The sequence below is a fragment of the Benincasa hispida genome, chromosome 3 (assembly GCF_009727055.1).
Source record: "Benincasa hispida cultivar B227 chromosome 3, ASM972705v1, whole genome shotgun sequence".
NCBI lineage: Eukaryota > Viridiplantae > Streptophyta > Magnoliopsida > Cucurbitales > Cucurbitaceae > Benincasa > Benincasa hispida.
The window spans coordinates 5,500,087-5,525,898 of record NC_052351.1 but is presented as its reverse complement, the minus strand read 5'-3'; the positions used below and the strand labels follow the sequence as shown (position 1 = coordinate 5,525,898).

The 25,812-nt window shown below is 35.6% G+C and overlaps 2 protein-coding genes across 8 annotated transcripts in view; both read left to right on the top strand.

The window, feature by feature from the left end:
• LOC120073371 (vacuolar protein sorting-associated protein 54, chloroplastic) overlaps positions 1-21,110 on the top strand; it is a 29,590-nt gene extending 8,480 nt beyond the window's left edge. The window contains exons 7-19 of one of the 3 annotated variants that reach the window (XM_039026187.1): positions 189-277; positions 7,581-7,837; positions 8,772-8,943; positions 9,040-9,123; positions 9,222-9,640; positions 9,977-10,130; positions 10,468-10,549; positions 17,798-17,877; positions 18,558-18,719; positions 19,044-19,111; positions 19,643-19,723; positions 19,836-20,107; positions 20,757-21,110. In XM_039026187.1, coding sequence (XP_038882115.1) covers positions 189-277; positions 7,581-7,837; positions 8,772-8,943; positions 9,040-9,123; positions 9,222-9,640; positions 9,977-10,130; positions 10,468-10,549; positions 17,798-17,877; positions 18,558-18,719; positions 19,044-19,111; positions 19,643-19,723; positions 19,836-19,971 — 1,784 coding nt within the window. In that variant the 3' untranslated portion in view covers positions 19,972-20,107; positions 20,757-21,110. Of the gene's footprint in view, positions 1-188; positions 278-7,580; positions 7,838-8,771; positions 8,944-9,039; positions 9,124-9,221; positions 9,641-9,976; positions 10,131-10,467; positions 10,550-11,447; positions 11,542-17,797; positions 17,878-18,557; positions 18,720-19,043; positions 19,112-19,642; positions 19,724-19,835; positions 20,108-20,756 lie in introns of those variants that run through there. The other 2 variants (XM_039026188.1, XM_039026189.1) reach the window with 2 other exon arrangements.
• A 1,656-nt stretch (positions 21,111-22,766) lies between these two features.
• Positions 22,767-25,171, top strand: LOC120074279 (MADS-box protein FBP24). 5 transcript variants are annotated; one of them, XM_039027356.1, is made up of 7 exons: positions 22,767-23,343; positions 23,450-23,687; positions 23,797-23,838; positions 23,928-23,969; positions 24,058-24,210; positions 24,295-24,460; positions 24,975-25,171. In XM_039027356.1, exons 1-7 carry the CDS (start codon positions 23,156-23,158, stop codon positions 24,977-24,979), a joined length of 834 nt encoding a protein of 277 aa, XP_038883284.1. In that variant the 5' UTR covers positions 22,767-23,155; the 3' UTR covers positions 24,980-25,171. The 5 variants fall into 5 exon arrangements, with proteins under 5 accessions (XP_038883284.1, XP_038883283.1, XP_038883280.1 ...); XM_039027355.1 differs by having other exon boundaries at positions 22,773-23,343; positions 23,450-23,672; positions 24,058-24,460; positions 24,975-25,168; XM_039027352.1 differs by having other exon boundaries at positions 22,775-23,343; positions 24,058-24,460; positions 24,975-25,167.
• Positions 25,172-25,812: the final 641 nt, after the last annotated feature.

Sequence of the window (25,812 nt, the reverse complement as noted above, 5' to 3'; positions counted from 1 at the left end):
TGGATTTATTTCCCTTTTCATTGTAAAATATTCTTTTACACATACACATGTATGTATATTTTTCTTATTAAAATATCTTTTAGCATGATGTTGTGTGTCATCCAGTCAGCAATTTTAAAGTTTCGTTGATGCTTCTTTAATTTCTTGATGTTCTCTAAGTGAATGATATTATGATTAATTTATGACAGGTGGAGGTGTGTCACTTGCAAGCAAGCTGAGGGGCCTGTCATCTGAAGGCTTTGTTCAACTTTTAAGTGCCATTTTCAAGATTGTACAGGTAATTTTACTTGCTTAAATGCTCTCCATAATACACTTATTTGTCCTTAATTGCTTCTAATTACTTATATTATTTTTTTGAAAAAGGAAACAAACCTCTTCATTAAGATAATGAAAGATGTTACAATATAATTGAGAGGACACAAGAACAAGATAAAAGGATTAGTAAGTGCACCCGGACATCTCAACTAGGTTGACACCTCCTTAGCACTCTCATCATATCCTAAATAGAAAAGTAAAGATGACAAAACAATGACTCGAAAGCCGTGCCTAGTACAATGAGCTTACACAAACGTAAATAGCCTGAACAAAATACATTCAACAGAAGAACTAGAGTCATTCAAGGGTTATTAAGAAGTAGGAAATATGAAGACGTTCCAGTTGAGGCTGATGTCTTGAATGGAGAAATCTTCAAAATCTTTGGATAGAGAGCACCAAGAAGAGGCATTAATACGGGCTGTCTCGAATCTGTACGTCCAAGGAGAAGCTTTGTCATGAAAAACTCTTTGGTTCCTTTCGAACCATAATTCTGATAACAAGGCCTTGACTGCATTGATCCAAAGTAATCTAGACTTCTTTTTCAGTTTAGGACCAATCAGAATTTGAAGGACATTAGCCTTGAAGTCATTACCGAAAACCCAACTAGTATTAAAACAATTAAGCAAATAGAGCCAACAGTTTTCTGCATACACACATCTGAAGAATAAGTGTAGCAGATTTTCAGAGTCTGCCAAACAGAGAGAACAAGCCTGTGGTGAGATATAGTGAGTGGGGAGTTTCCGTTGCAAAATATCTGCACAATTTAGCAGTCCATGCAACATTATCCAAATCGTAATGTTTATTCTCCTTGGACTTTTAGATTTCCACAATGCCAATTCTAGGTGTTTTCCAATTGGAGATGCCAAGGATAGATGTTTGACAAGGGCTTTTATTGAAAAAGACCCATTCGATTCTAAGGTCCACCATCTTTTATCTGGAACCAAATTTAGTGTAGAAGTGGAAAGCTATCCAATAAGGAGTTGGAAATCTTCTAACTCATCATCCTTCAGTAGTCTTCAGAAGTGAATGGACCATGATTCAAGTGCATCATCCCAAAAATCATGGACAGCTCCATCAGGCTTAGTAGAAATGGTGTAAAGTCTTGGGAAGGAGGTTTTTAGAGGAACAAAGTCCAACCAAGGGTTGTTCTAAAAAGCAGCCCTTCTACCGTTGCCTATTTTAAAAGCAACCCTTCCAAAAAGCCTTCAAAATCGAAGTCCAATGAGAAGCATGAAAACGAATAAATGACCATATTTCTCTAACATCTCTCTCAACCTCTCAAACACCCATGCTATTCCTCTCACCCCACAAAACCCAAATAATAGCACAAGCACAAGCACACCAGAGAAAACAACCTCTCTCTCCAAACGGTAGATTGAGGAGGATCTCCTCGATCATATCTCTAACATCTTTGTGGTGAGCACACATCATGCCAAACGTCTGGAAAAAAGAATCCCAGACATACTCGCAAAATCACAATGTCAAAGAATATGATCCAGTCTTCCTCTACCCTCTCACAAAGAATACAGAAGAAAGACCCAACCATCAACGGATCTTCCTCACAAGCTTGTCCAACATAACAATACGGTAGGTTGCTGGTTCTCTTTAAATAAGCTTTCTGATTCTGGTTCTTTATCTCAATAAGTTCTTCTGATTCTAGATGGACATTACAGGTTCAGTAATTGTTGTTTTTGGCTTTGTCAGGTTGAGTAGTGGGTTCAACTGTTTTAGGAATGGCTTTCTTTGGCTCTAAGATTGCGGTTTGAGGTTTAATGGCGTGCGCCTCTGTTGGAAGAACTGGGGGGAGAGGAAGAATTTGTTCCAACTAATTATCTTCTTTATCAATTTCTTCTTGAAAAGGGTTAAGAAAGAAACACTTTTATTAATGTTGAAAATAAAAGAAAGAAAGAAACACAAGATTTACGTGGAAAACCCTAGATCAGGGAGAAAAAACCACGATAGAGACTGATTTTTATTATTAATTCTGATACACAAAGTACAAGAGAATAGGCCAAATAAATAGACTAGTGGGAAGCCCTAGGGTACAAGCAATTACTAAAATGCCTCTAGGGTTACAAGCTGTTTTTCGACACTCCCCCTCAAGTTGGAGCATAAATATTAATAAGGCCCAACTTGCTGACACAGTAATCAAAGCTTTGTCTCATTAACCCTTTTGTGAGCACTTCTGCAATTTGCTGGTTTGAGGGAACATAAGGAATGCATATACTTCCGTTGTCAAGTCTTTCCTTGATGAAGTGCCGGTTGATCTCAACGTGTTTTGTTCTGTCATGCTGAACAGGATTATTTGCAATACTAATTGGTGCCTTATTATCACAGAACAGTTTCATTGGGAGCTCATTGTCTTGATGAAGATCTGACAACACTTTCTTCAACCAGATTTCTTCACATATCCCTAAACTCATGGCTCGATGCTCAGCTTTCGCACTACTTCTGACCATAACTCCTTGTTTCTTGCTCCTCCAGGTCACCAAATTACCCTAAACAAATGTGCAATATCTAGAGGTTGATTTTCTATCAGCAACAGACCCTGCCTAATCAGAATCAGTATAGGCTTCAATGCAACGTTTATCAGACTTCTTGAACATCAACCCCTTACCTGGTGTATTTTGCAGATATCGTAGGATGCGGTCAATTGCTGTCATGTGTTCCTCACAAGGAGCCTGCATAAACTGATTGACAACACTAACTGCGTATGAAATATCAGGTCTTGTATGAGATAAGTATATCAATTTCCCAACTAACCGCTGATACCTTTCTTTATTGACCGGGACATTGTTACTAGTATTTCTAAGCTTTGAATTATATTTAATCGGGGTGTCAGCAAGTTTGCACCCAGTCATTCCTGTTTCCGTTAGGAGATCAACCGTGTATTTCCATTGAGACACTGAGATTCCATCCCTTGACCGGGCTACTTCCATTCCGAGAAAGTATCTTAACTTCCTAAGGTCTTTAATTTCAAATTCTTTGGTCATCCTTGCTTTGAGTTTTACAATTTCATCATCATCATTACCGGAGTGCACAATATCGTCAACGTACACAATGAGAACTGCAACCTTCTCTGAAGTTGACTTCTTTGTAAACAGTGTGTGATCTGAGTGCCCTTGGGTATACCCTTGTCCTTTGACGAAGGTGGCAAATCTGTCAAACTAGGCTCTCAAAGACTGTTTCAACCCATATAACGACTTTCTCAGTCGGCAGACTCACTAGGAGGATTCATGTAGACTTCCTCCTCAAGTTCTCTATCGTGAAAACCCATTTGCATCCAATTGTTTTGTGCCCTTTGGGTAGGTTCACCTGGTCCCACGTTCCATTTTTCTCCAGAGCCCTCATCTCCTCTATAACAGTAGCCTTCCAAACTTCAGTTCCCATTGCTTCTTGTATGTTACTCAGGTATCACCCTTGTATTAAGCTAGTGGTAAAAGCCTTAAATTCAGATGATAGGTTACCCTATGTCATGTAACTATGCATAGGGTACCTTGTACATGATCAAATACCTTTCCTTAGGGCTATTGGAAGATCAAGAGAAGCATCATACTCCTTCATACTGTCAGAATTTCCACTGTGATCACTAGTCTCCTCTGCCTGGGTTTCATCTTTAGAAATCACCACCTTTTCACCATTATCTCTCATATCACTCACATTTTCTAGAGCTGTGTCTGAATTGTCATTCACTGTCGTCTTCCCATCTGCTATAGTGGTGCTGTCAGCACCTTTTCCTCCTTTTTTCCTCTCTGCACTCGTTAGTCTCAGTACAAGTATCAATCTCATTAATTTCAAGAATACATGTACCTAATGTCGGGTTTGACTCATGGACCGGAGCTGGAGATGCAATAGGTGACGCTGCTTCCTTCCTGAGATTCTTCCTATAGTATGTTATCCGTGGGATTTGATAAGTAAGGAGGATAGGACCGACATGTTCGGGAATAGGAGATGACTCCAAGGGAACTGTATATGTGGACCAGTTAGTCTCTTCACTAGATGTCTCCCCCTGAAGATGGCTAATAGGGAAGAAGGGCTGATCATCAAGGAAGGTGATATCTATGGAAACAAAATATTTGCGAGAGGATGGGTGGTAACATTTATACCCACGCTGATGGAGTGGATACCCAACAAAGATGCATTTTTGAGCACGGGGGTAAATTTCGTGCGGTTTGGACCATGGGAGTGAACAAAGGCAACACAACCAAAAACTCGAAGTGGTACATCGGAGACTAAACGAGTAGTAGGATAGAACTCTTTCAAACAGTCTAATGGGTTTTGAAAGTTGAGGACTCGGGAAGACATTCGGTTGATTAAGTGAGTAGCAGTAAGGATGGCATCACCCCATAGGTAAGAATGATTTTTACAATTCTGGGATTATTAATGTGAAAATGAATGAGACTTATATCTGTTTGATACCCAAGAAAGTTGACTCGAGATCTGTTTCTGATTACAGACCTATTAGTCTCATTCCCCATGCTTATAAAATTATTGCCCGTGTTTTGTCAAATTGCTTGAAAAAGCTTCTTCCTTCTACCATTTTGCCCAATCAGCTTGCTTTTGTAGTTAATAGATAGATTCTTGATGCTTCCCTGATGGCAAATGAGCTCATTGATGATTGGACCTCTCGGAAAAAATCAGGGGTTGTCTTAAAACTGGATCTTGAGAAAGCTTTTGACATAGTTGATTGGGACTTCCTTGATTATATACTCCAAGTTTAAGGTTTTGGTTACCGCTGGCGTAACTAGATCAGAGGATGCATTTCTAGTGCGAATTACTCGATCATCATTAATGGCCGCCCTCGTGGCAAGATTCTTCCCTCACGAGGCATAAGACAAGGAGATCCTCTCTCTTCATTCTTATTTATCTTAGTGGCTGATTGTCTGAGTTGTCTTATTGATCATAGCTCTGCATTGGGTCATATTAGTGCACATCCTATTGGCCATTCTGATTTTACTTTGACTCATTTACAGTTTGCTGATGACACTTTGTTGTTCTCTACTGCTGAAAGAACTGCCATACGGAACTTGTTTGACATTGTCCATATTTTTTAGTGTGCTTCTGGCCTTAAAATCAATCTTGCTAAGAGTGAGCTTCTTGGGATTCATGTCTCTGACTCTGATTTTGACTGGTGGTTGCGTTTTTGGCTGTCAAAGGGGCTTTTGGCCAGCTTCTTATTTAGGGCTTCCTTTGGGTGGTAGTTCAAAATCTGGTTTGTTTTGGCAGCCTGTGATTGAGAGGTTTCAGCATAAACTCCATAATTGGAAGTATTCTTATATTTCGAAAGGAGGTCGTCACACGCTTATTCAAGATACTCTTTCTAGCCTCCCTACATATTATTTGTCTCTGTTTAAGGCTCCTTCCTTTGTTATTAATAGCCTGGATAGATTGGATCGGGATTTCTTTTGGGAAGGTTCTCGTGGTGATGGTGGTGTTCATAATGTGAATTGGATGGTTTCTCAGCGTCCAAAATTATTGGGAGATCTTGGCATTGGCAATTTTAAGCATCGGAATTTGGCTGTTCTTGCGAAATGGACTTGGTGGTTTTTAACTGAACATGATGCTTTATGGAGGAAGCTTATTGTTGGCAAGTATTATTCTACTGATTGTGTTTGGCTCTCCCCTGTCAATGGAGCTTCTTCCAAATCACCATGGAGGTATATTTGTCTGTCTTCTAAGTTGATTGCTAATCGGGTTAGTCGCCGCATTGGGGATGGTTCATCTACGTCCTTCTGGAATGACTCTTGGCTTAGTTGTGGAGTCCTTTCTACCACCTATCCGCGGCTTTTTCGTCTTGTACAACATCCTGAGGTTACAGTTGCTAGTGTTTGGAACTCTTGAATGGCTCCATGGAATTTGGACTTACGTCGTAATCTTACCGAGTTAGAGATTGTTGAGTGGGCCTCATTATCCCTTCACTTGACACCAATCCGATTGCCTGCTGCCCCTGATACTTGGTTGTGGCCTCTTGATCCATCTTTGGGCTTTAATATTAAGTCTCTTATGGCTGATTTGGAGGGTGATCTGGATCCAAACTTGACTGATCTTTATTCGGTGATTTGGAAGGATAGATATCCTAAGAAGATTAAAATCTTTCTTTGGGAACTCAGCTAGGGTGCTATTAATACTGCTAATCGTTTGTAGCGTCGTATGCCTTACATGTTTTTTTCTCCATCTTGGTGTCATATGTGCCATGAACATGCTGAATCGTCAGTTCATCTATTTTTTCACTGATCTTTTGCTACTGGCATTTGGAACCTTCTCTAGCCTCATTTTAGTTGGCATTTCACTTGCCCTCATGATATTTATGATGCTTTGGCCTCGGTGCTAGTGGGACATCTTTTTGGGGTGGAACCAAGAAGGTCATTTGATTGGCTTTTATCCGTGCTTTCCTTTGGTGCTTATGGGGTGAAAGGAACATACGACTTTTTCATGATACATGTTCTTCTTATGTTTGGTTTTTTGAGTTAGTTTTATCTATTGCTTTTTCTTGGTGTAAATTACAGCATCCTTTCACTCATTTCAGTTTATCTTTCTTAGTTAATAATTGGCAATCTCTATTGTAATTCTTCGGGGTCTTCTCCTTATTCATATTAATAAAGTTTCTTTTACCAAAAAAAGATCATAATAAGGTTATAACTACAAAAGAATTTGGTGGAATTTGTGCACCACCAAGAGGTTGTATGATGAACAAAAGTCCAAAAAGAATCAAAAGAAAGAAACTCATCTTCAAACATTGTGCTATTTCTTTCTTTCAAAAGATGCCACAAAAGAGCACGGTTAGCACATCTCCAAAGATTTTTCCCCGCCCACAAAAGCTATTACCCTCCAACCCCACGATCATCCAATCATCAATCTTCTTAGGAAGACATCCAACCACGCCAAAGCGTTTTTTTTTTCTTTATTTGTGAGTGTCTTGGGCCAGCTTGTGCATGTCTCGACTAATCTCATGGGACAACCTTCCTGAACATTTAGATGTCAAGGAAACCCATAGGATGTTAAATCTTAGGTAGATGACCACCATTGATTGAAACCATGACCTCTTAGCCCTTTATCAAAGTCATGCTATTTATTTACCACTAGGACAACCCAGGATGGTTACCACTTCAAAGATATTGAAAAGCGAAGACCACTTTTGAACAGAATAAATGAAATTGTAATATTTGATATTTCTAGAAATCTTACTCTAAGGTTACTCTCTAAGTTTTCACCTTTCTGGAATTTTATCGGATGCATTATGATCTCTTTTCATTTAGTGAATGCAGGTACATTTGGTGCGCGCTGCAGAAGTGAAAAAGTCTATCGAATGGATTATGTGCAACCTTGATGGGCATTATGCAGCAGATTCAGTTGCTGCTGCAATTGCTACTGGTGCTGCAGCTGCTGGTACAGCTCAGGATACTGATAATCAAGGTGGTTTGCTTCTTCCACATTTACCTCAGCGAGTAGCTGCAAAGGTTACTTCCTTACAAGGAAAAGCAAACGATGCAGCAAATCCTTCAAATATGTCTAGAAATTTCAGGTTAAGTGTCGCTTCGTAATGGTAGTTTTAGGTTAATTAATTAGAGATGTTATACTTGATGTAAGACTCTCTCTCACTCTCTTCCTCTCACTGTTATATTTTGATTGATAAGGAAATATAATTTAGACCTTGAATAACGTGTTCTCAGTTCAACTTACAAATAGTGGTTTTTAGCCTAGGGCATTGACCTTCCTCAAAAGCAATCAGACTATAACAAGGACAACTTGTACTTAGGAAGACAGAGTGAGTGACAATCGGGAGTTCCTCTTCCATCCGCCTTTCAGAGATAAAGGTCGTGAGTTGTGGTTTGCAGGGTGTGTTCTTTGTTGTGAGACATTTGGAGGGAGAGGAACAACCACCTACAAAGTATTTAGAGGTGTAGAGAGGGACCATAGTGATATTTGGTCCTTGTGAAGACTTTTTGTAATTATACCGTAAAGATAATATTTTACGTAGCTGGAACTCTTCTATTTAGTGGAGACTTTCGTAGGTTTGGTTTTTTGTATGCTCTTGTATTCTTTCATTCTTTCTCAATGAAAGTAGTTGTTTCTATAAAATAAATGTATATAATTGTCCAGGAAAGCTTGAGAAAGAAAAAAAAATTAAAAATTAGGGACTCTCTTACTACTTACTGCCTTCCTGCAGCACCAAATCATCTTCGTTGTGAGTTGGGATAGTGAAGAAGATGCCTATGATACAGACAATCTCAGGTCTAAAAAGAAAAAAAGAAGAAGTCCAAACTATCAAGTGTGGTGCTATGAAGCATCATTCTGAATGGGCCTTTCATAACTTTATTGTGAATTTTGTTCCTTTTTTTTATTCTGATAAAAAAGTTTGCTGCTCGCTTGCTGAATATTTAATTTGTGATACCTTCTATTTTTTCTTTTTAACTTTGTTATTATCTCGACTGTTGAAGTAATTTGATTGTGAACAGAGCTGATGTACTGCGAGAAAATACGGAAGCTGTTTTTGCAGCTTGTGATGCTGCTCATGGAAGATGGGCTAAACTCCTTGGTGTTCGTATTCTTGTTCATCCAAAGTTGAGATTGCAAGAGTTTTTAAGCATATACAACATTACACAAGATTTTATTACTGCCACTGAAAAGGTACGCAAAGCTTTGTCTGGAATATGAACCTATAAGGATATAAATCCATTGGTAATCATAGTATTCATAATTCTATTATTCTTCTAACTTGAACAGATTGGTGGAAGGTTGGGATATAGCATTCGTGGAACTTTACAGTCCCAGGCCAAAGCTTTTGTTGATTTTCAGCATGAATCTCGTGTAAGTTTCTGATTTTTTTTTGTTTTTTTTGTTTTTTATATATTTAGAGTTATTGTTCTACTTTAGTATTATTCATGGTGCATTTTATGTTATTGTAGATGACAAAAATAAAAGCAGTGCTTGATCAGGAAACATGGGTTGAAGTGGATGTTCCCGATGAATTTCAATCCATAGCTGAATCACTTTGTTCGCAAGAGCTGCTTTCTGAAAAAGTCGATCTTGCTCAGGGTAATATGGACCAAAGCTACAGTGATGTGGCTACTAATAATGATGCTTCACGCATTGTAGGTGGTGGATCACTCAATGCTCAACATTACTCTGAGCAAATCGATTCAAGTGACATGTCTGGCGGCAATACTGAACATGTGAAACCTACTCCTGCCGATACAATTGAAAAGAGTAGAGCTGATGTCACTATTCCTACTATGCAAATTAACAATATTAATGTGAAAGAACGTGGAAAATCAAGTTCTCAGACTTTGCTACACAAAGGCGTTGGTTATCACATGGTAAACTGGTTAGTTTCTTCTTTCTTTTTCACTTCTTTTGGACTAGATATCTATGGCCTACTCCTTCCAACACAAACATTCTTAAATAAACTGGCTGATGCCTAGTTGTTGGCCCTGACTTTGACCTGTATGGTTATTTGTTCTGTCTTTATTTGGGGCCTTTTTATTCCTCGTGACATCACATTATCGGTCACATTGAACCCTATTCTATTTTTTCTTCGTTGGTACGTTGTACTGATTTACACCATCATTCAATAATTTTAATTAGCTTCGTGAACTATACTTCATTGCCTGGGGTCTGAATAAAATATTTTTTTTTTTTCTGTAATGGTTTTCTTTCCCAGTGGTTTGATCTTGCTCAAGATGTTGTCGGAGTACATTGACATGAACGATTCTCTTCCAGCACTATCTTCGGAAGTTGTACATCGTGTTGTGGAAATTCTCAAGTTTTTCAATACAAGGACTTGTCAACTTGTACTTGGAGCTGGTGCTATGCAGGTTCTTTATTTAGACACGATATATGTACTTGTGATGTCCATATGCAGTTGACTGTTTTACCATTGCTTCATTGTTTTTCCCCCCACTCCTAGGACTCTGTTTCTTATTGAATATTTTTGTTTCTTTTCATTGATCGAGAAGTTTCTATCTTGTTAAAAGAAAAATCATTGAAAATAATGTGGTTTATTTTATTTTTTTTATACTTAATTTGTAGTTGTTTGAATATTATAAAATCTTCTTCACATAGCGCTTTGTTGATCGTCCATGGAAACTATGATTTTCAAATGCTAGATTGGTCACTCTCTCTCCTAAAAACTGAATTTATTTGCTGTTCCAGGTGTCTGGTTTGAAGTCTATCACATCCAAACACTTGGCCCTGGCCAGTCAAGTTATCAGTTTTACCTTCGCCATTATTCCTGGTACGTTGTAACAAATTTTGAAGGATTCAACTTTAGTTCCCTATTGTTATTATTCTAGCAGCTTATATCTCACGGGCAAAGGTGATGTAGCTTAGGAGGTAAAAGAAGAGATCAGAAGACAATCTCCAATAATAAAATCAAAGTCTTTATTATGAATCAAAAGTTGCCAATACAAGAAGTCAATCTTTCTATTTATAGAGAATTGGAAAGCAAACTAATCCTAATTCTAATTAATCAAAGAAACTAGTTTTGATCCTAATTAGTCAAAGAAACTAATCCTAATCCTAATAAACTAGGGAAACTAATCCTAATTCTAACTAATCATGGAAACTAACCTCAATCATGGAAACTAATCCCAATCCTAATCAATTAAGGATTTGACCATAATACCCTACTTATCCTAATCCTACTACATTATTCTATCCCTCCTAAAAAAAAACTCGTCCTCATGTTTTAAAACAAAAATGAAGATAAAAATGAAAAAGTAAGCCACTCAAATGACACATCTCTAAACACCTGGCACCAATAACAACCAATTTTCACGAGCCATGCCAATATATCAAATATTTGATACTTGAAAGAGAAAATTATTTCCATTAATAAAAAAGATTTTCAATTTTCTTCGAATTAGGTTGCCCATGAGTATCTTTTTCTTCCACACTTTAAGAATTGACATCCTCCCAGTATTTCCTCTGATATAACCTTGATCTTGGTTGTTCTTGAACAATTCTTGATAAATCTTGGACATTTTTTGCATACCATAGGTGTTGTTGATTCTCTTGTTTTCTTTTTTGGTGGTCAAGGCTAATTTCTACTCTATTCTCTTGCGATTGAGGTAATTGTGGTTGGTTGTATGGCTCAGTTAATTGATCTGACCAAATGGACACATTCTTTGCAGTGGCTTCATCTTCTTCAACATCTCCTTCATTGATTTCATCGATTTCATCGATTAATAGTTCCTCATCATCTGGTTCGAATTGATCAACCTCCATGTTAGTCCCATCGATTTTTCTTCTTCCAACGCAAGCTCCTTTTTGATCTTTCTACCTTTCTTATTCACCTAGTCTTCAATTGATTTTTTCTTTTCTTCTACTCCGTTCATTTTTTGTGCAATTTCACAGCCCATTTGGATGAGTTCTTGACCTTCTTGAGTGACTAAATGTGATTTTTGATGGTTTCTTGAAAAATCTTGAAGATTATAATTATGTCTTTCTTGAATTTTTTCCAAAAGAACCCGAATTTCATTCATTCTCTTTCGAAAGTTCTCTTGATAGATGTTTTTATTTGAATATTTTTGTTTTCTTGAAAATGTTTTGACCTCAAAATTTGTATTGGAATGATTCATGGGCGTTCTTTGATGTTGGTGATAATAATTTCTTTCGCACTTTGAATCATTTTCTAAATCATCTAACTCCCAATTCTTACGTCAATTTCTTGAGAAATCGGTTTGATTGGATCGTCGGGCTCTTTGTTAATAATGTTGCCCTGTTATTTTGTTCCAAACTGCATTAGAATCCTCATCGGAATCACTATAATCACTATAATCAAATTTCAAATGTGGATAATGATAGGTTCTTTGAGCAAATTGAGCATGCCCGAAATTATTATGTTGGAATTCTTTTTCTGAATTACTTGAATTAGAATTTCAACACTGCTTTTGGGAGAAAATTTGACTTTCTTGCCTATACCAACTGCTATATTTTTTCTTCACCGTCCTCCTTGATCGGTAATAGTCCATTCTTGCAAAATCTTAAAAAAAAATCTTGATATCTTCTTTCTTTTCTAAAATTTAAAAGGTCCCCCCTATATAGACGTGGATTGTTCAACAACGAGCACAACTCACGAAGCTCTCTCTTGCGATTGGCGTCGCTAAGAGTTTCCCGGTCTTCCACCATCGACGGTCAACATTGGCCCGGACGGCTGCTCTGATACCAATTGATGTAGCCTAGGATAGAAAAGAAGAGAAATCTCCAATAATAAAATCAAAGTCTTTATTATGAATCAAAAGTTGCCAATACAAGAAGACAATCTTTCTATTTATAGAGAATTGGAAAACAAAAAACTTCTCCTTATTCTAATTAATTAAGAAAACTAATTCTAATCCTAATTAGTCAAAGAAACTAATCCTAATCCTAATTAACCAAGGAAACTAATCCTAATTCTAACCAATCATGGAAACTAATCCCAATCCTAATCAATTCAGGATTTGACCATTGTAGAAATTGGAGGAATAGAAATATTAATCTTCTTTTCCTCTTATTAAATATGTGAAGATTAGGACTTCTTATATAGGAGAAAGACCTTTTACAAATATGGAAAGAATAAAGACAAAAAAGGAAAAATAAATATTCATTTACAAATATAGAAATTCCAACACTCCTCCTCAAGTTGGTTTGAAGATATCTTCCATAGCCAGCTTGTCAATCAATCTATCAAATTGTTTCTTTGAAAGGCTTTAGTTAGCACATCAATAATTTGCTCTGATGTAGGAAGATAACGAATACATATTGTTCCTACAATTTTTTCTTTAATAAAATGCTCATCAACCTCAATATGTTTTGTTCTATTGTGTAGAGCTGGATTACGAGCAATAGAAATTGTAGTTTTATTGTCACAATAAATCCGTATAGGCGTAATCAAAGAAATCTTCAACTCTTCAAGTATCTTTTTGATCCATATGTCCTCACAAATTTCATGGCTTTAAATTCTGCTTCAGCACTACTTCTGGGCACCACATTTTGTTTTTTTACTTCTCTAGGTAACCAAATTTCTTCCAACAAAGGAACAATAACCAGAGGTAGATCTTCTATCTATAGTACTTCCAACTTAATCTGCATCAGTGTAGACTTCTATTTGGAAGTGATTATTCCTTTTGAATAGAATGCCTCTTCCAGGAGACCCTTTCAGATATCTCAAAATTCTGTAGGCAGCTTCTAAATGAGTCTGTCCAGGAGCATGCATAAACTGACTAACCATGCTCATAGCAAATGCAATATCAGGATGTGTATGAGACATATAAATCAATCTACCAACAAGTCTTTGATATCGTTTCTTGTCCTTTATTTCTTCTGCTTTTGCTGCTAGAAGCTTTATATTAGGTTCAATAGGAGTTTCTACAACCTTGCAATCAAGCAAGCCTGTTTCTTTTAAGTAAGTCAAGGACAGGAGTTTTTGCAACCTTGCAACCAAGCAAGCCTGTTTCTTTTAAGTAAGTCAAGGACATACTTTCTTTGATTAACAAAGATTCCCTTCTTTGATCTTGCAAATTTCATTCCTAGGAAATATTTCAATGTTCCCAAGTCCTTAATTTGAAATTCACAAGCCAGTTTTTTCTTGAGATCAACTAAGCTTGCATCATCATCACCTATGAGAATAATATCATCTACATGAACAATCAAAATTGAGATTTTATTATTCTCTGAATGTTTATAAAATAATGTATGATCTGCTTGACTTTGAAAAAATCCATAACTAGACACAACTTTTCCAAAACGCTCAAACCAAGCTCTTGGGGACTGTTTAAGATCATAGAGAGATTTTTTTTTTTAATTTACAAATTTTACTACAGCTAAACTCCTTTTCAAAATCTGGTGGTAAGCTCATAAAGACCTCTTCCTCAAGATCACCATGCAAAAAAGCATTTTTCACATCAAGTTGATAAAGTGGCCAATATAAATTAACTGCAAGAGACAAAAGGACTCTAATAGAGTTAATTTTTGCAACATGGGCAAATGTTTCTTGATAATCAATTCCACATCTCTGAGTGAATACTTTTGCTACCAGTTTGGCCTTGTATCTTTCAACACTACCATTAGCATGGCACTTTATGGTAACCACCCATTTACATCACACTGGTTTCTTATTCTTCGGTAATTCCAAGTTCCATTTTGTTTTAGAGCATTCATCTCCTCCATAACTGCTAATTTCCAATTTGGATCATCTAAAGCCTCATGTATATTCTTTGGGACAAACAAGTCATCAATCCTGGGTGTGAAAGATCTATGACTATTTGACAATTTTTGATATGACATAAAGTTTGCAATAGGATATTTGGTGCAACTTCGAATACCTTTTCTAAGGGTAGTAGGAACATTGAGATCAGATACTATTGGAAAAGTACTTTGAGTAGTTGAAGGAGTAGGAATAGAAGAAAAATTACCCGTTTCAGTCGTCGGGGCCTCAGATTGTTTGTGTGAAGGACCAACTATCTTGTCTTGGTTCCCTTGATTGAATTTTCTTTTAGTATAAAACTTAAACTAAGGCACTTGATCAATCTGATCATTTTGTAGTATTTCTCCCATTGATTGAGAAGTTTCTACACTTGGCGTCATAGAACTAGTAACATCTGAACAATTAGAATTGGAAAAAGGAATACAAACATCCCAAAAATTTTCTTCCAAATTTGGTTTCGCCCCCTGAATTGAATTTTGGGGAAAATAGGGTTGACTTTCTAAAATAGATACATCCATACTCACAAACATTTTTTTTGTCAGAGGATCAAAACATTTATAACCTTTTTTATTTGAAGAGTAACCCACATAAATGCCTTTAACAACCCTATGATCAAGTTTATGGAATTGATCAGGTATGTGAACATAAGTAGTACACCCAAAAACTTTGAGGGGTAATTCAGAATATATGCGGGATGTTAGAAGCTCCTTTTTAAGGCAGTCAATGGGAGTCTTAAAATTCAAGATCCTACTCGACATTCTATTTATTAGGTAGGTAGCTGTAAGAATTGCTTCTCTCCTAGATATTTTGGAACTTGCATAGAAAACATTACAACACATGCCATTTCAAGTAAATGCCTATTTTTTCTTTCAGCAATCCCATTTTGTTGGGAAGTATCCCGACATGTAGACTGATGAATGATACCTTTGTCTTTCAAAAATTCGCCAAAAAACTCATTAAAGTACTTAGTTCCATTATCAGAGTGTAAAATGTAGATTTTGGTTTGAAATTGAGCTTCAATCATATTGTAAAGATGTTTTAAAATGTCTTTCACCTCAATTTTTTTTTTTGCATTAAATAAACCCAAGATAAACGAGTATGATCATCAATAAAAGTAACAGACAATCTTTTTCCACTCTGAGTCGTAATTTTAGGACCCCAAACATCGGTATGAATTAAATAAAAAGGTTTTGAAGCCTTGTAAGGTTTTGGAAAATATGTGGACCGATGACTTTTTGCAAAAATGCAACTCTCACAATCAAGAGATGAGCAATCAATTCCCTTAAATAAATTTGGAAATAAATATTTGAGATAAGAAAAACTGGGATGTCCTAGTCTATGATGCCATAGTATAATTTGTTCTTTAACAGAAAGAGAACTAATACTACTTAGATCTTGAGTTATTTTATTGCTAAAAGAACCTTCACCAAAGTAGTAGAGACCATCAAGCACCTTAGAAGTCCCAATCATTCTCCCCGAATCCTGATCCTGAAAAATGCAATGAGATTCAAAGAATGTAACACGACAATTAGAATCTTTGGAAAGTTTAGAAACGGATAAAAGACTACCAGCCAATTTTGGAACATGTAAGACAGACTGGAGAGATTTTTGGTCAATTTAATAGTTCATTTTCTTGCAACAGAAGAAAAACTACCTTTGGCAATTCTAATTTTCTCATTGCAACATAATGGAGAGTACGAATTAAAAGAAGAAGAACTAATCATGTGATCTGAAGCTTCAGAATTAATAATCCACGAAGATGAATTACTACACGAGAATGTCTTGGGACCTGTGTAAGTCAAAGAAACACATGAACTATTAGATGAAAAATTGGTGGTTGGTAGTTGTAGGTTTGGATGAATTTGCTCTTGTAACATGGTAGAAGATTTAACAAATAATAGAAATCCACCCAAAAAGAAAGAGTTTTTAAACCAAATCCAACAGAAGCAACCCAAACTAATTTAAACCAAATCAGGAATGAACCAAACCAGAAAATAAAATTTGAACCAGATTTTAAATAGAACTAGTTGACCAAGCCAGACCAAAAACTGAACCAAATCAGATGCTGAACCAATTGTTGGATTGGACCGAACCAAAACAGGTTGGAAGAGGAATAGGCTGGTGCACAGAATGGAATAGATCTGTGTGAATGAACCCACAAGCAGCACTGGATCGATGACGTGTACAAATCTGAGTATCCATAGCGCAAATTTAGAATTGGTGAAGCGGAAATCTGAGCGAGGAAATTGCAAACGGCCAGCGAAGATGTGAAAAACGATGAGTTAACCGTGGCTCGGCGGCGGTTGGCGATGGGCGTGGCAGCAACTACAATGGCGGAGGTGGCACTCGAATCGGTGGTGAAAGGCAGACTCTGGCGTGTGTGCGGCTTTTGAAATGGAGGGAGTCACCGGCATGAGAGAGGTTGTGAGCGGTAGTGCTGGACGACGTTTGGTGGAAGACCAATCGATTGAATGACCCACAAGGACAAGGCTAGGTTTTTTATTTAGGTTTAAGAAAAATTAGGGTTTTTAGGGTTTCCCTACTCTGATACCATGTAGTAATTGGAGGGATAGAAATATTAATCTCCTTTTCTTCTTATTAAATATGTGCAGATTAGGTCTTCTTATATAGGAGAAAGACTTTTTACAAATATGGAAAGAATAAAAACAATAAAGGAAAACTAAATATTCATATACAAATATAAAAACTCCAACCACCATAATACTCTAACTTATCCCAATCCTACTACATCACAAGGCCAATCAACTATGTCTGGGAAACCATGTTTTGCCTCACCTTTATGTTTTCATCGTCTACTTCAATTAAAAAAGCAGTCTTCTATTCTCTGTGTAATCTTCTCATATAACGAATCTATTTTTCTCATTATTATTATTTTCCATGAGGAAGAAAAAGGCTTGTATTGGAAGAAACTGGGAAGATATATGCAAATAAGGGAGGACATAAATTCTCCCAAGAAGAAGAACCAAAAGGATCTGATCTAATTGGTTTTATCAAAAAGGAACAGGACTACATTTTTTGACATATCTTTCTTTCAAACTACATCTCCCCATAAAAGAGCATGTATTATTGCATTCCAAAGAACCAACAACAACTACCACACAACCTCGGGATATCATTCCCGAGACACTGGAAAAATGCATTTCAAGCATAAGTGCTCCTAGTCTTTCAATTTTTTCATACAGGGAGAACACCTTTGGAGTAATTTGAAGTATTATAGTGTTCAAGATATTTTAAAGTTATTTGACGTTTTCTTCTTCTTTTTGTGTCTTGACCAAGAAATTAGGAGAATCCTTTTTTTCAAAGTACCTGAAGTGCGAAAGACACTGTTGCTCTCAGAGATTGATCGAGTGGCTCAAGTATATTTCTTTCTTTTTCCTTACTTTTCTTCTTCTGTTATATATCGGGAAAGGGTTCAAATAGTTATAATATATGGCCTTGTGAGCCAAAGTTTTTTAAAATGCGAATTACATAAAGTTCAGTCCTGGCTCAAAGTACACATTTGAAGGGGGAAAAAACTTAATAACACGATAAACCGGCCCTAAAAATTGCAGACATTGAAATTTGATTGAGCAGTTGTGTAGTAAAGGGAGGTAAAGTCATCTAATGTGCAAGTAATTCAATCTTTTTGGGTGCATGGGGTGAGATAAATTGAAGAGTCTCGAACAAGTTTAAGGAAAAGTATATATATATATATATTTATAAGCCATCTTGGATCGGGGTGGTAAATTGGTTATTAAAAAATTAATGTAATTTAATTTTAAATTGTTGTTCAAGTTGCATTAAATAGTTCCACCTTTGGCTTCTTCTAGTTTATTGTTTCTGGATAATAAAAATATATAATTATTTATAGGTATAAAAGTTTGGTTTTTCTGGAACTGTTTTTGGATTCTTGTTTAGTTCTTGTATTATTTCTCTTGAATTTTCTGACAGCTTTCGCAGATTATGCATCATTGCCATTTTTGTAATAAAAACTATGATTACAAATTTTTTTTTTGTTATGTATTTGTACCATTTATTGAATTATTTAATAATTTAGGACTTCAAAGTTCACCGAGATGAAATTCATACTAAGCTGGTCCAGATAATGAGGGAAAGGTTATTAGTGCATCTTCGTGGCCTGCCTCAAATTGTTGAAAGTTGGAATAGGCTCGAAGATTCTGACCCACAGCCCAGTCAGTTTGCTCGATCACTTACCAAGGTAACTACATGAATTCATCAAGCAAACTAATTCATTGAAGTAGATCCTTTGTCTCTAGTTACTTTATATGTATGTCCTTTGAACTGTGTTAAATTATGGGACTAGTTTATTCTTTTCATTGCCGATGTCCTTTTTTGCTTATTGCATAATTGAACACTGTGCATGTAAGGATGTTTATGACGAATGAAATCCTACATGGTTGGTGCATAACAGCACAAGTCATCTCACAAGTTTGATTAGAATGTTGTTTGCATTTAATTGTACTTTTTGCGTTGTTTCTCTACATATTTCCAACTGACATGGGTTGAAATCACCTCTATTCAGGAAGTTGGGTACCTGCAGCGTGTCTTATCTCGAACCTTACATGAGGCTGATGTTAAGGCAATATTTAGGTAAGCCATACTATAATGAATGCATTGCTAAATTTTAATCCAGACCTTATCCTCTTAGTATGATGAAAATGTTGAGCTTTTTCGTTTGGTGACAATTTCATTTTTAGCTTTATGCATTTGAAAATTATATCCTTACAATTTCTTTCATTGATTCATATCTTTCTTAAGGAAGCATTTGAATTTCTAGCCAAATTCCAAATTCCAAACTACTTTTTAAAAACTACTTTCAAACTTGTATTGAAATCATAGGTGGAAGCTGACTTTATTAGTTAATTTTCAAAAACCGAAAAGCAAATGGTTTTCAAACATTTCACAGTGATTATATATTTCATGCATGGATAACAAATTAACAACACTCGAAAGTCTCTGTGAACAAGCAGATAAGCAAACTCTTATATTTTAATAGGGCTTTTTCTTTCTTCTTTTGGAAAAAAAAATATATTACTGCTAAACTTATAACCGTCTGTAAATGAAGAATGTTTCCCGTTCGGCTACGTGGAAGTTAACAAATGTCTTTGGTGCGATCTTCAGGGAAGTGGTCAAAATCTTCCATTTACAAATCTCTGAAGCATTTTCTCGATTAGACATAAGCACCCCACAAGCAAAGGATAGGTAATACTCCTTTGTCCTTCAGGAACTGAGGACATAGTCACCTGTTTAACTTACACTGAACCACTATTACATCATGCTCCTTGTTCTGACACCCTTTTCTATTGGACATCAGGCTGCTTCGTGATGTTAAGCACATTCTTGGCTGCATAAGATCTTTGCCTTGTGACGATTTGAGTAAACCTGACATCCCAAACTGGGGGCAACTTGATGAATTCTTGGATCAAAGATTCGGATCTGAAGCTGGATAATGATGTGAATGTGTATTGACCATTGTTTGCTTTTTTTGTTTTTTATGAAGGGTGTCATATTTGAGGAGTAAATAACAGGATACCAGAAGTCAATTTTCAACCTCTGTCATCTCCCTTGTACAACTAAAATATCAAGGTATGATGTAAAAAAGATCTTTATCCTAAAATATTTGTTTGGATCTGAGTAGGTAAATGTTTAAGCACTTTTGAAATAAAATTGAGGTTAGCATACCCATAACATATTTATGAGCACTTTTTAGTTTCCATTTCTTAACTTCTAGCCGGTAGTATTAGAAAAACTGGTATTGCATAATGTTTTAGCACTTTTGTTTTTATTACTCGTACCATATAAGGAGCTGCTTCTTGGTCTTCAAAACTCAATTCATATGCTGCTCGATCTCTTGCATACTACGTAGCAATAAATGTTTAGTTCCTACAAGTAATTTGAACTGCCTAAAGTTCTATAGGGTGTTTTCGTTCCCCTTCTTAATCTGACGTATGCTGTTAAAAACTAGTCATATCTAATTAGATTTTCATACTTGTGTCATAGATCTTTTGTTAAAAACTAGTCATATCTAATTAGATTTTCATACTTGTGTCATAGATCTTTTGGTTATTGGCGTACATTGTCCGCTTTGTACTTTCAATTCTAATTCAGGACTAAATGAACTTTATTTATCAAATGAGATTGGATTATTTGGTTTCACTGCATCTGAATCATGGGATACATCGACTTGATTTTATTTGCAATATCATCTGAATGATTTCTGTTGTGTACTGGACAGGTATAAAGTTTCGGATTCAGATATTTCAACGAAGTTTTCCCCCTTGCCCATTTTGCTGAAACACACAGCATATTGTTTTTACTGGCTAGGCCAACGCTTTTTGCTGCCCTAATTGTAGTTATGTTTAGAGAAAGAACAGATCAATTGGTTTACTTGATGAGAAGCTTCAACCAGAATAGATTTTAGTTCCTTTCTTTTTCTTCCCCCCTCCAATTTCGTGGCTCCCGTACAGTTATGCATATTTGTATTTTGTAGAGCAAAATTTATCTTTATTGCTATAAATAATTTTGTTTACTGCTGGTTATGGCATTTCTTGTCCGATATATGCAAGTCTTAATCAGTTTCAACTTTGCACCCCTTCTCCTGTTATGTATATAATTTCTGAATATTACTCTAAACTTATTATGTTTCATGCCATGAATTGGTATAAAGGCACAACATAACTTTAGATCTTAACTCTCTTACATCACTTTTGACCAATTGGAGAATTGTTTTATAACTCCAATGGTTCAGGATTGGGCCTTTTTATAAATTTTATACATCGATTTAATTTGTTTCTTATCAAAATGAAGAGAGTGATTTTGTTACTATGAAACTTTTGATGCCTTAAGCTGAGGGTGAAAACTCGTAATTCAATCCTGGGTTGCAAAAGCTATGATTGAATATGGTTAGGCACCGATTATGGGAAATAAATTCTCCATGCATTGTTAACATCGTGGAATAAGTTGCACAACAAAAGTTGACATTGACCCGATTTCTAGTCCACACTTCAATTCAGGTTTTATAAAATAATTCAAGTGAATTTCATGCTCTCATATTTGAAAGAGATCTCAACAAATAGACGTTAAAATAATTTATACGCAAACAATACAAAAGACGAGAAAATTAATCTCTAATCACAAGCACGCGTATAATTACTACCATAAGAGATTATCCTGAAAATACATTGATTAAAAAAAAAAACTTATTTCTTTAACAGCTGGTGTAAGGGCACATGGACTAGCTAGGCCATTTAAAATAGAATTGACTTAATTAATTTGTTAAAGAAGTAATTGACTAGTTTTTATTTTTATTTTTTTAAGTTCAACGAGGAGAATTGGATGAATCAAACCTTTGTTGATGACATGTCTTAATCCAGTTAAACTCTCTATTGAGGTTGGAAAAATTAAAGGGTTTAAACGAAAAAAAAAATGATAATAGGAAGAACTAAGAAGAAGCGAAAATAGTGAAAAAGTGAAGGTATAAAAATGATGGAGAGATGAGAATAAGTTTGAATGAGAAGTGGGGTTGATATTTGAAAATGGTAGTACTGTTGAAGTTGTAGGGTGTAATTTAGGAAAGTAAAAAAAAAAAGAAAAAAGAAAGGGGGGCATGTGAATAACTGGGGACGTGAAGAAGGGTGTTGAAGTTGACGTAAAACTGCCTCCATATTAACACGTTTCCATTTTTAGAAACTTTCTATCTCTTTAGTCTTAATATTCTCTCTGTTTGTCTGTTGCCTCTTTGGCTGCCACCTCACCTAATCACACTTTCATGTGCCCCTCCCCCTCTTCTTCTTATACAATTCATTTACTCCAAGTAAAAATATAATTTAATTTACTTACAAAATAACAACAATAATAATAATAATAATAATAATAATAATAATAATAATAATAATATTATGTGTGTGTGAGAGTTAAGGTAGAGGAGGAATTGAAGGGGAAGAGGTGTGGAAACTCAATTGGTTAAAAAGAGGGGTAAGGGGAAATGGGTTAGTAAATGGGAGATTTCCCAATTTGGCAAATTCCATAAAAGCAGAGCAGAGAGTGGTTAACTGTCACAATTCCACTTTCTACTTCTTACTCTCTCTCATCTGATGCCCTCACTCACACAATTGCCTTTTTTCCAATCAATATCCATTCATTAATTAATCTTTTAATCATTCTTATTTTAATTAATAATTCAAACCCCCTCTCTCTCGAGTTTTGATTCCCTCCCTCTTTGCCTCTGGGACCAAATTAATATTGTTGGAAATTAAAGGAAGGGCATTTCTGGAATTTAATAATAGTTCTGGGATATATGAAGAAAGATAAAGCTGCTCATGCTCACGGCATCAACATTTAAAACCAATTAATTAGGGCAGATTTATTCTATTGTTCTTCACAGAAACAAATAAACAAAATTAGAGCATACGTACAGAATTGCTTTCATTTTTTGATGATCATTAATATCTCGATTATATTCTTACTTCTTTCTTGTTCTCTCCCTCTCTCTCTGTTTCTTTCTTAGGTCCCAAGAAACAAAGGAATCAGATGGGTATATAGTGTACCTTAGGAAGGGTATATATATATATATATATATATAAACAAAACAATTAAGGTCGTAGTAGAGAGAAGAGAATAGGTAAATATAAGGAAATGGGAAGAGGAAAAATCGCAATCAGGAGGATCGAGAATCGGACGACAAGGCAAGTTACGTTCTCGAAGCGGCGAGGTGGACTGTTCAAGAAGACTCATGAACTCTCTGTTCTTTGTGATGCTCAGATCGGCCTCATCGTCTTCTCCAGTAACGGCAAATTGTTCGAATACTGTACCCAAACGACATGGTCCATCTCTCATTTGTCACTTCACTTCACTTCTTTGATTCGTCTTTAATCTCTACTATATTATATTTTATTAATTAATTTTACTATTAATATTATTACGGCGCAGCATGGATCAAATCATCAGGAGGTATCAGATTGCAATCGGCAGCCGAATTCCGGAGCAGAATATGAACGACCCGGAGGAATTGGAGCGTCGAGTTAGGATTATGAGAAAAGACACCGACGATCTTCAGCTCAGTTTGCAACGCTACACCGCCGACGATTTCAGCACTTTTCACCTACGCGATCTCGACGATATCGAGAACCGTCTTCAAAACTCTCTCAACAGAGTTCGTGCCAGAAAGGCATTTTCAATTTTACTTTAATTTCCCTTTTTTTTTCTCCCTCTTCTTTTCACTTCATATATATTAGGGTTTAATTAATTAATTTAGGGTTTTCCTTTTCTTTTTCCAGTCAGAGCTGTTACAGCAGCAAGTCGACAATCTCCGGAGAAAGGTTGCTCCCTCACTCGCTCATATATATGTATTTATTAATTAATTAACGTGGCTGTTTTGCTTTTCCATGACGATCGATGATATAATTAGGAGAAAATGCTGGAGGATGAAAATGAACAGATTTACCATCTGGTAATTAAAATAATTAAGTATTAAATTCATTTCATGATTATGATTCATTCAGTTTTTTCTTTTTAATAAATGAAAATGAATAATTAAGATAAAAGAGCAGCAGATGGCGATGGAGGAGCAGCAGGTGGCGGCGGCGATGATGCAGAAAAGAAGAAGCGAAGAAGAGGAAGAGATGATGCTGAGAAGGAGGCCGCCGCATGATAATAATGATGTTGTGGAAAATCAGACGGCGGGGGTTGAGGTTGTAAATATGGATGGTAATGAGCATGGTTTTGTTCATCATCATGGGTTCGGAAATGGTAACAATAACAATATTCATCCACAGCTTCAGCTTCAACTTCAGCAATACCATCACCACCACCATGAGCCAAGCAGCGTCCTTCAGCTGGCCCCACTTCCCTCTCCGCCGCCTCCTCCGCCCTTCCTTCCCTATCGCCTTCAGCCCTTTCAACCCAATCTTCAGGATATCAACCTTCATTCCTCCGCCTACGGTAACCCTACTATTTTACTACCCATTACCATTTTTTTTTCTCTCTATATTTTTCATTTCTTTTCACAAACCCTCTTTTTGTTTCTTGTTTTTTCTTCCCCTCCTTTTCATAGTAATAAAAATTAAATCACAATGTTGGGTTTAATTTGTTTTTTCCTTTCCTTTTCAGTAATACCTGAGTTATCTAACAAATTACATTTATGTTTCACATATCAACTTTAAAAAAAAAAATAGTTTATAACGTAATAAATTATGTGAAATGCAAAAATAATTTTTTAAAAGTAAATATAAAAGGCTTATGTCTTTTAGATTATTCAGGTTGTTTTAAAAAATTTACACGGTTTCAGAAATGTAATAGTTATTAGTATTCAAAAAAGAAAAAAGGAAAAGAAAAGAAACGAGAGTTAATAAAAAATAAGAAAATTATCAAGGGTCGATAAATTAAAAAAAGTCTATAAATTAAGTTATACTGATTCTAATGATAAATTATATATATATGTTGAATATGCATGCAGAATAGGAGTGGCGATGGGATTAAGGAATATTCGTGGAACAACTTCTTGCTCGTGACTGCTCAGAATATGTCATTTTATCACTACAAATATTAACCTCTAAAAATTACCCAATTTCTATATCATCATATTATATATATTTTTATATTTATATTATACATTTCCTTTCATTTCAGCAAAACCTACTTAATTATATAATATGGAACTCCAACTTGTTTGCTTTTCTGCTGCTATATACTCAATATGACTTTGTTAATTTATTTTTAGGACCATACTATATATAATGTCATCAATTTGCTTGTTCATTGTTTTTTGTTTTTCTTTTTTTGCATACTTAATTAGCTTTTTTATGTTTAATTAGATATATGATTACCTAACAGATTGATTGATAGCCATTTTAATTAAACCAACAAAATCCTGCTTTTATTTATTTAATGTGCTCAATATCAAAATAATTAATTAAATAAAATTCTTCTTGAATATACGAAAGGATAATTCAGCTACTTAATTTGGAGTATGACTTCTTAATAGATTCGTGCAATGAGGCCTTACAATAACCTATATATTTCCTAAATGTTTAATAAAATCTTATATATATATATATATATAAATCCTTGTATGTTTCATAATTGATCATCACTATTACAATTGATTGGCAAATAAAACATCTCAAAGATTAAAGAAGTATAGTAGTCATATTATTTGATTGTTCCTTAATTAGTTAAGCTAAGATTAAATTTGAAATGTGTGCAATATTTTTAAATAGAGTTCTGTCTTTTTAAGGAGGCGGGGTTAACCATTAGAAAATACCAGCTATTTTAGTATTCCTAATTTTTTTGGA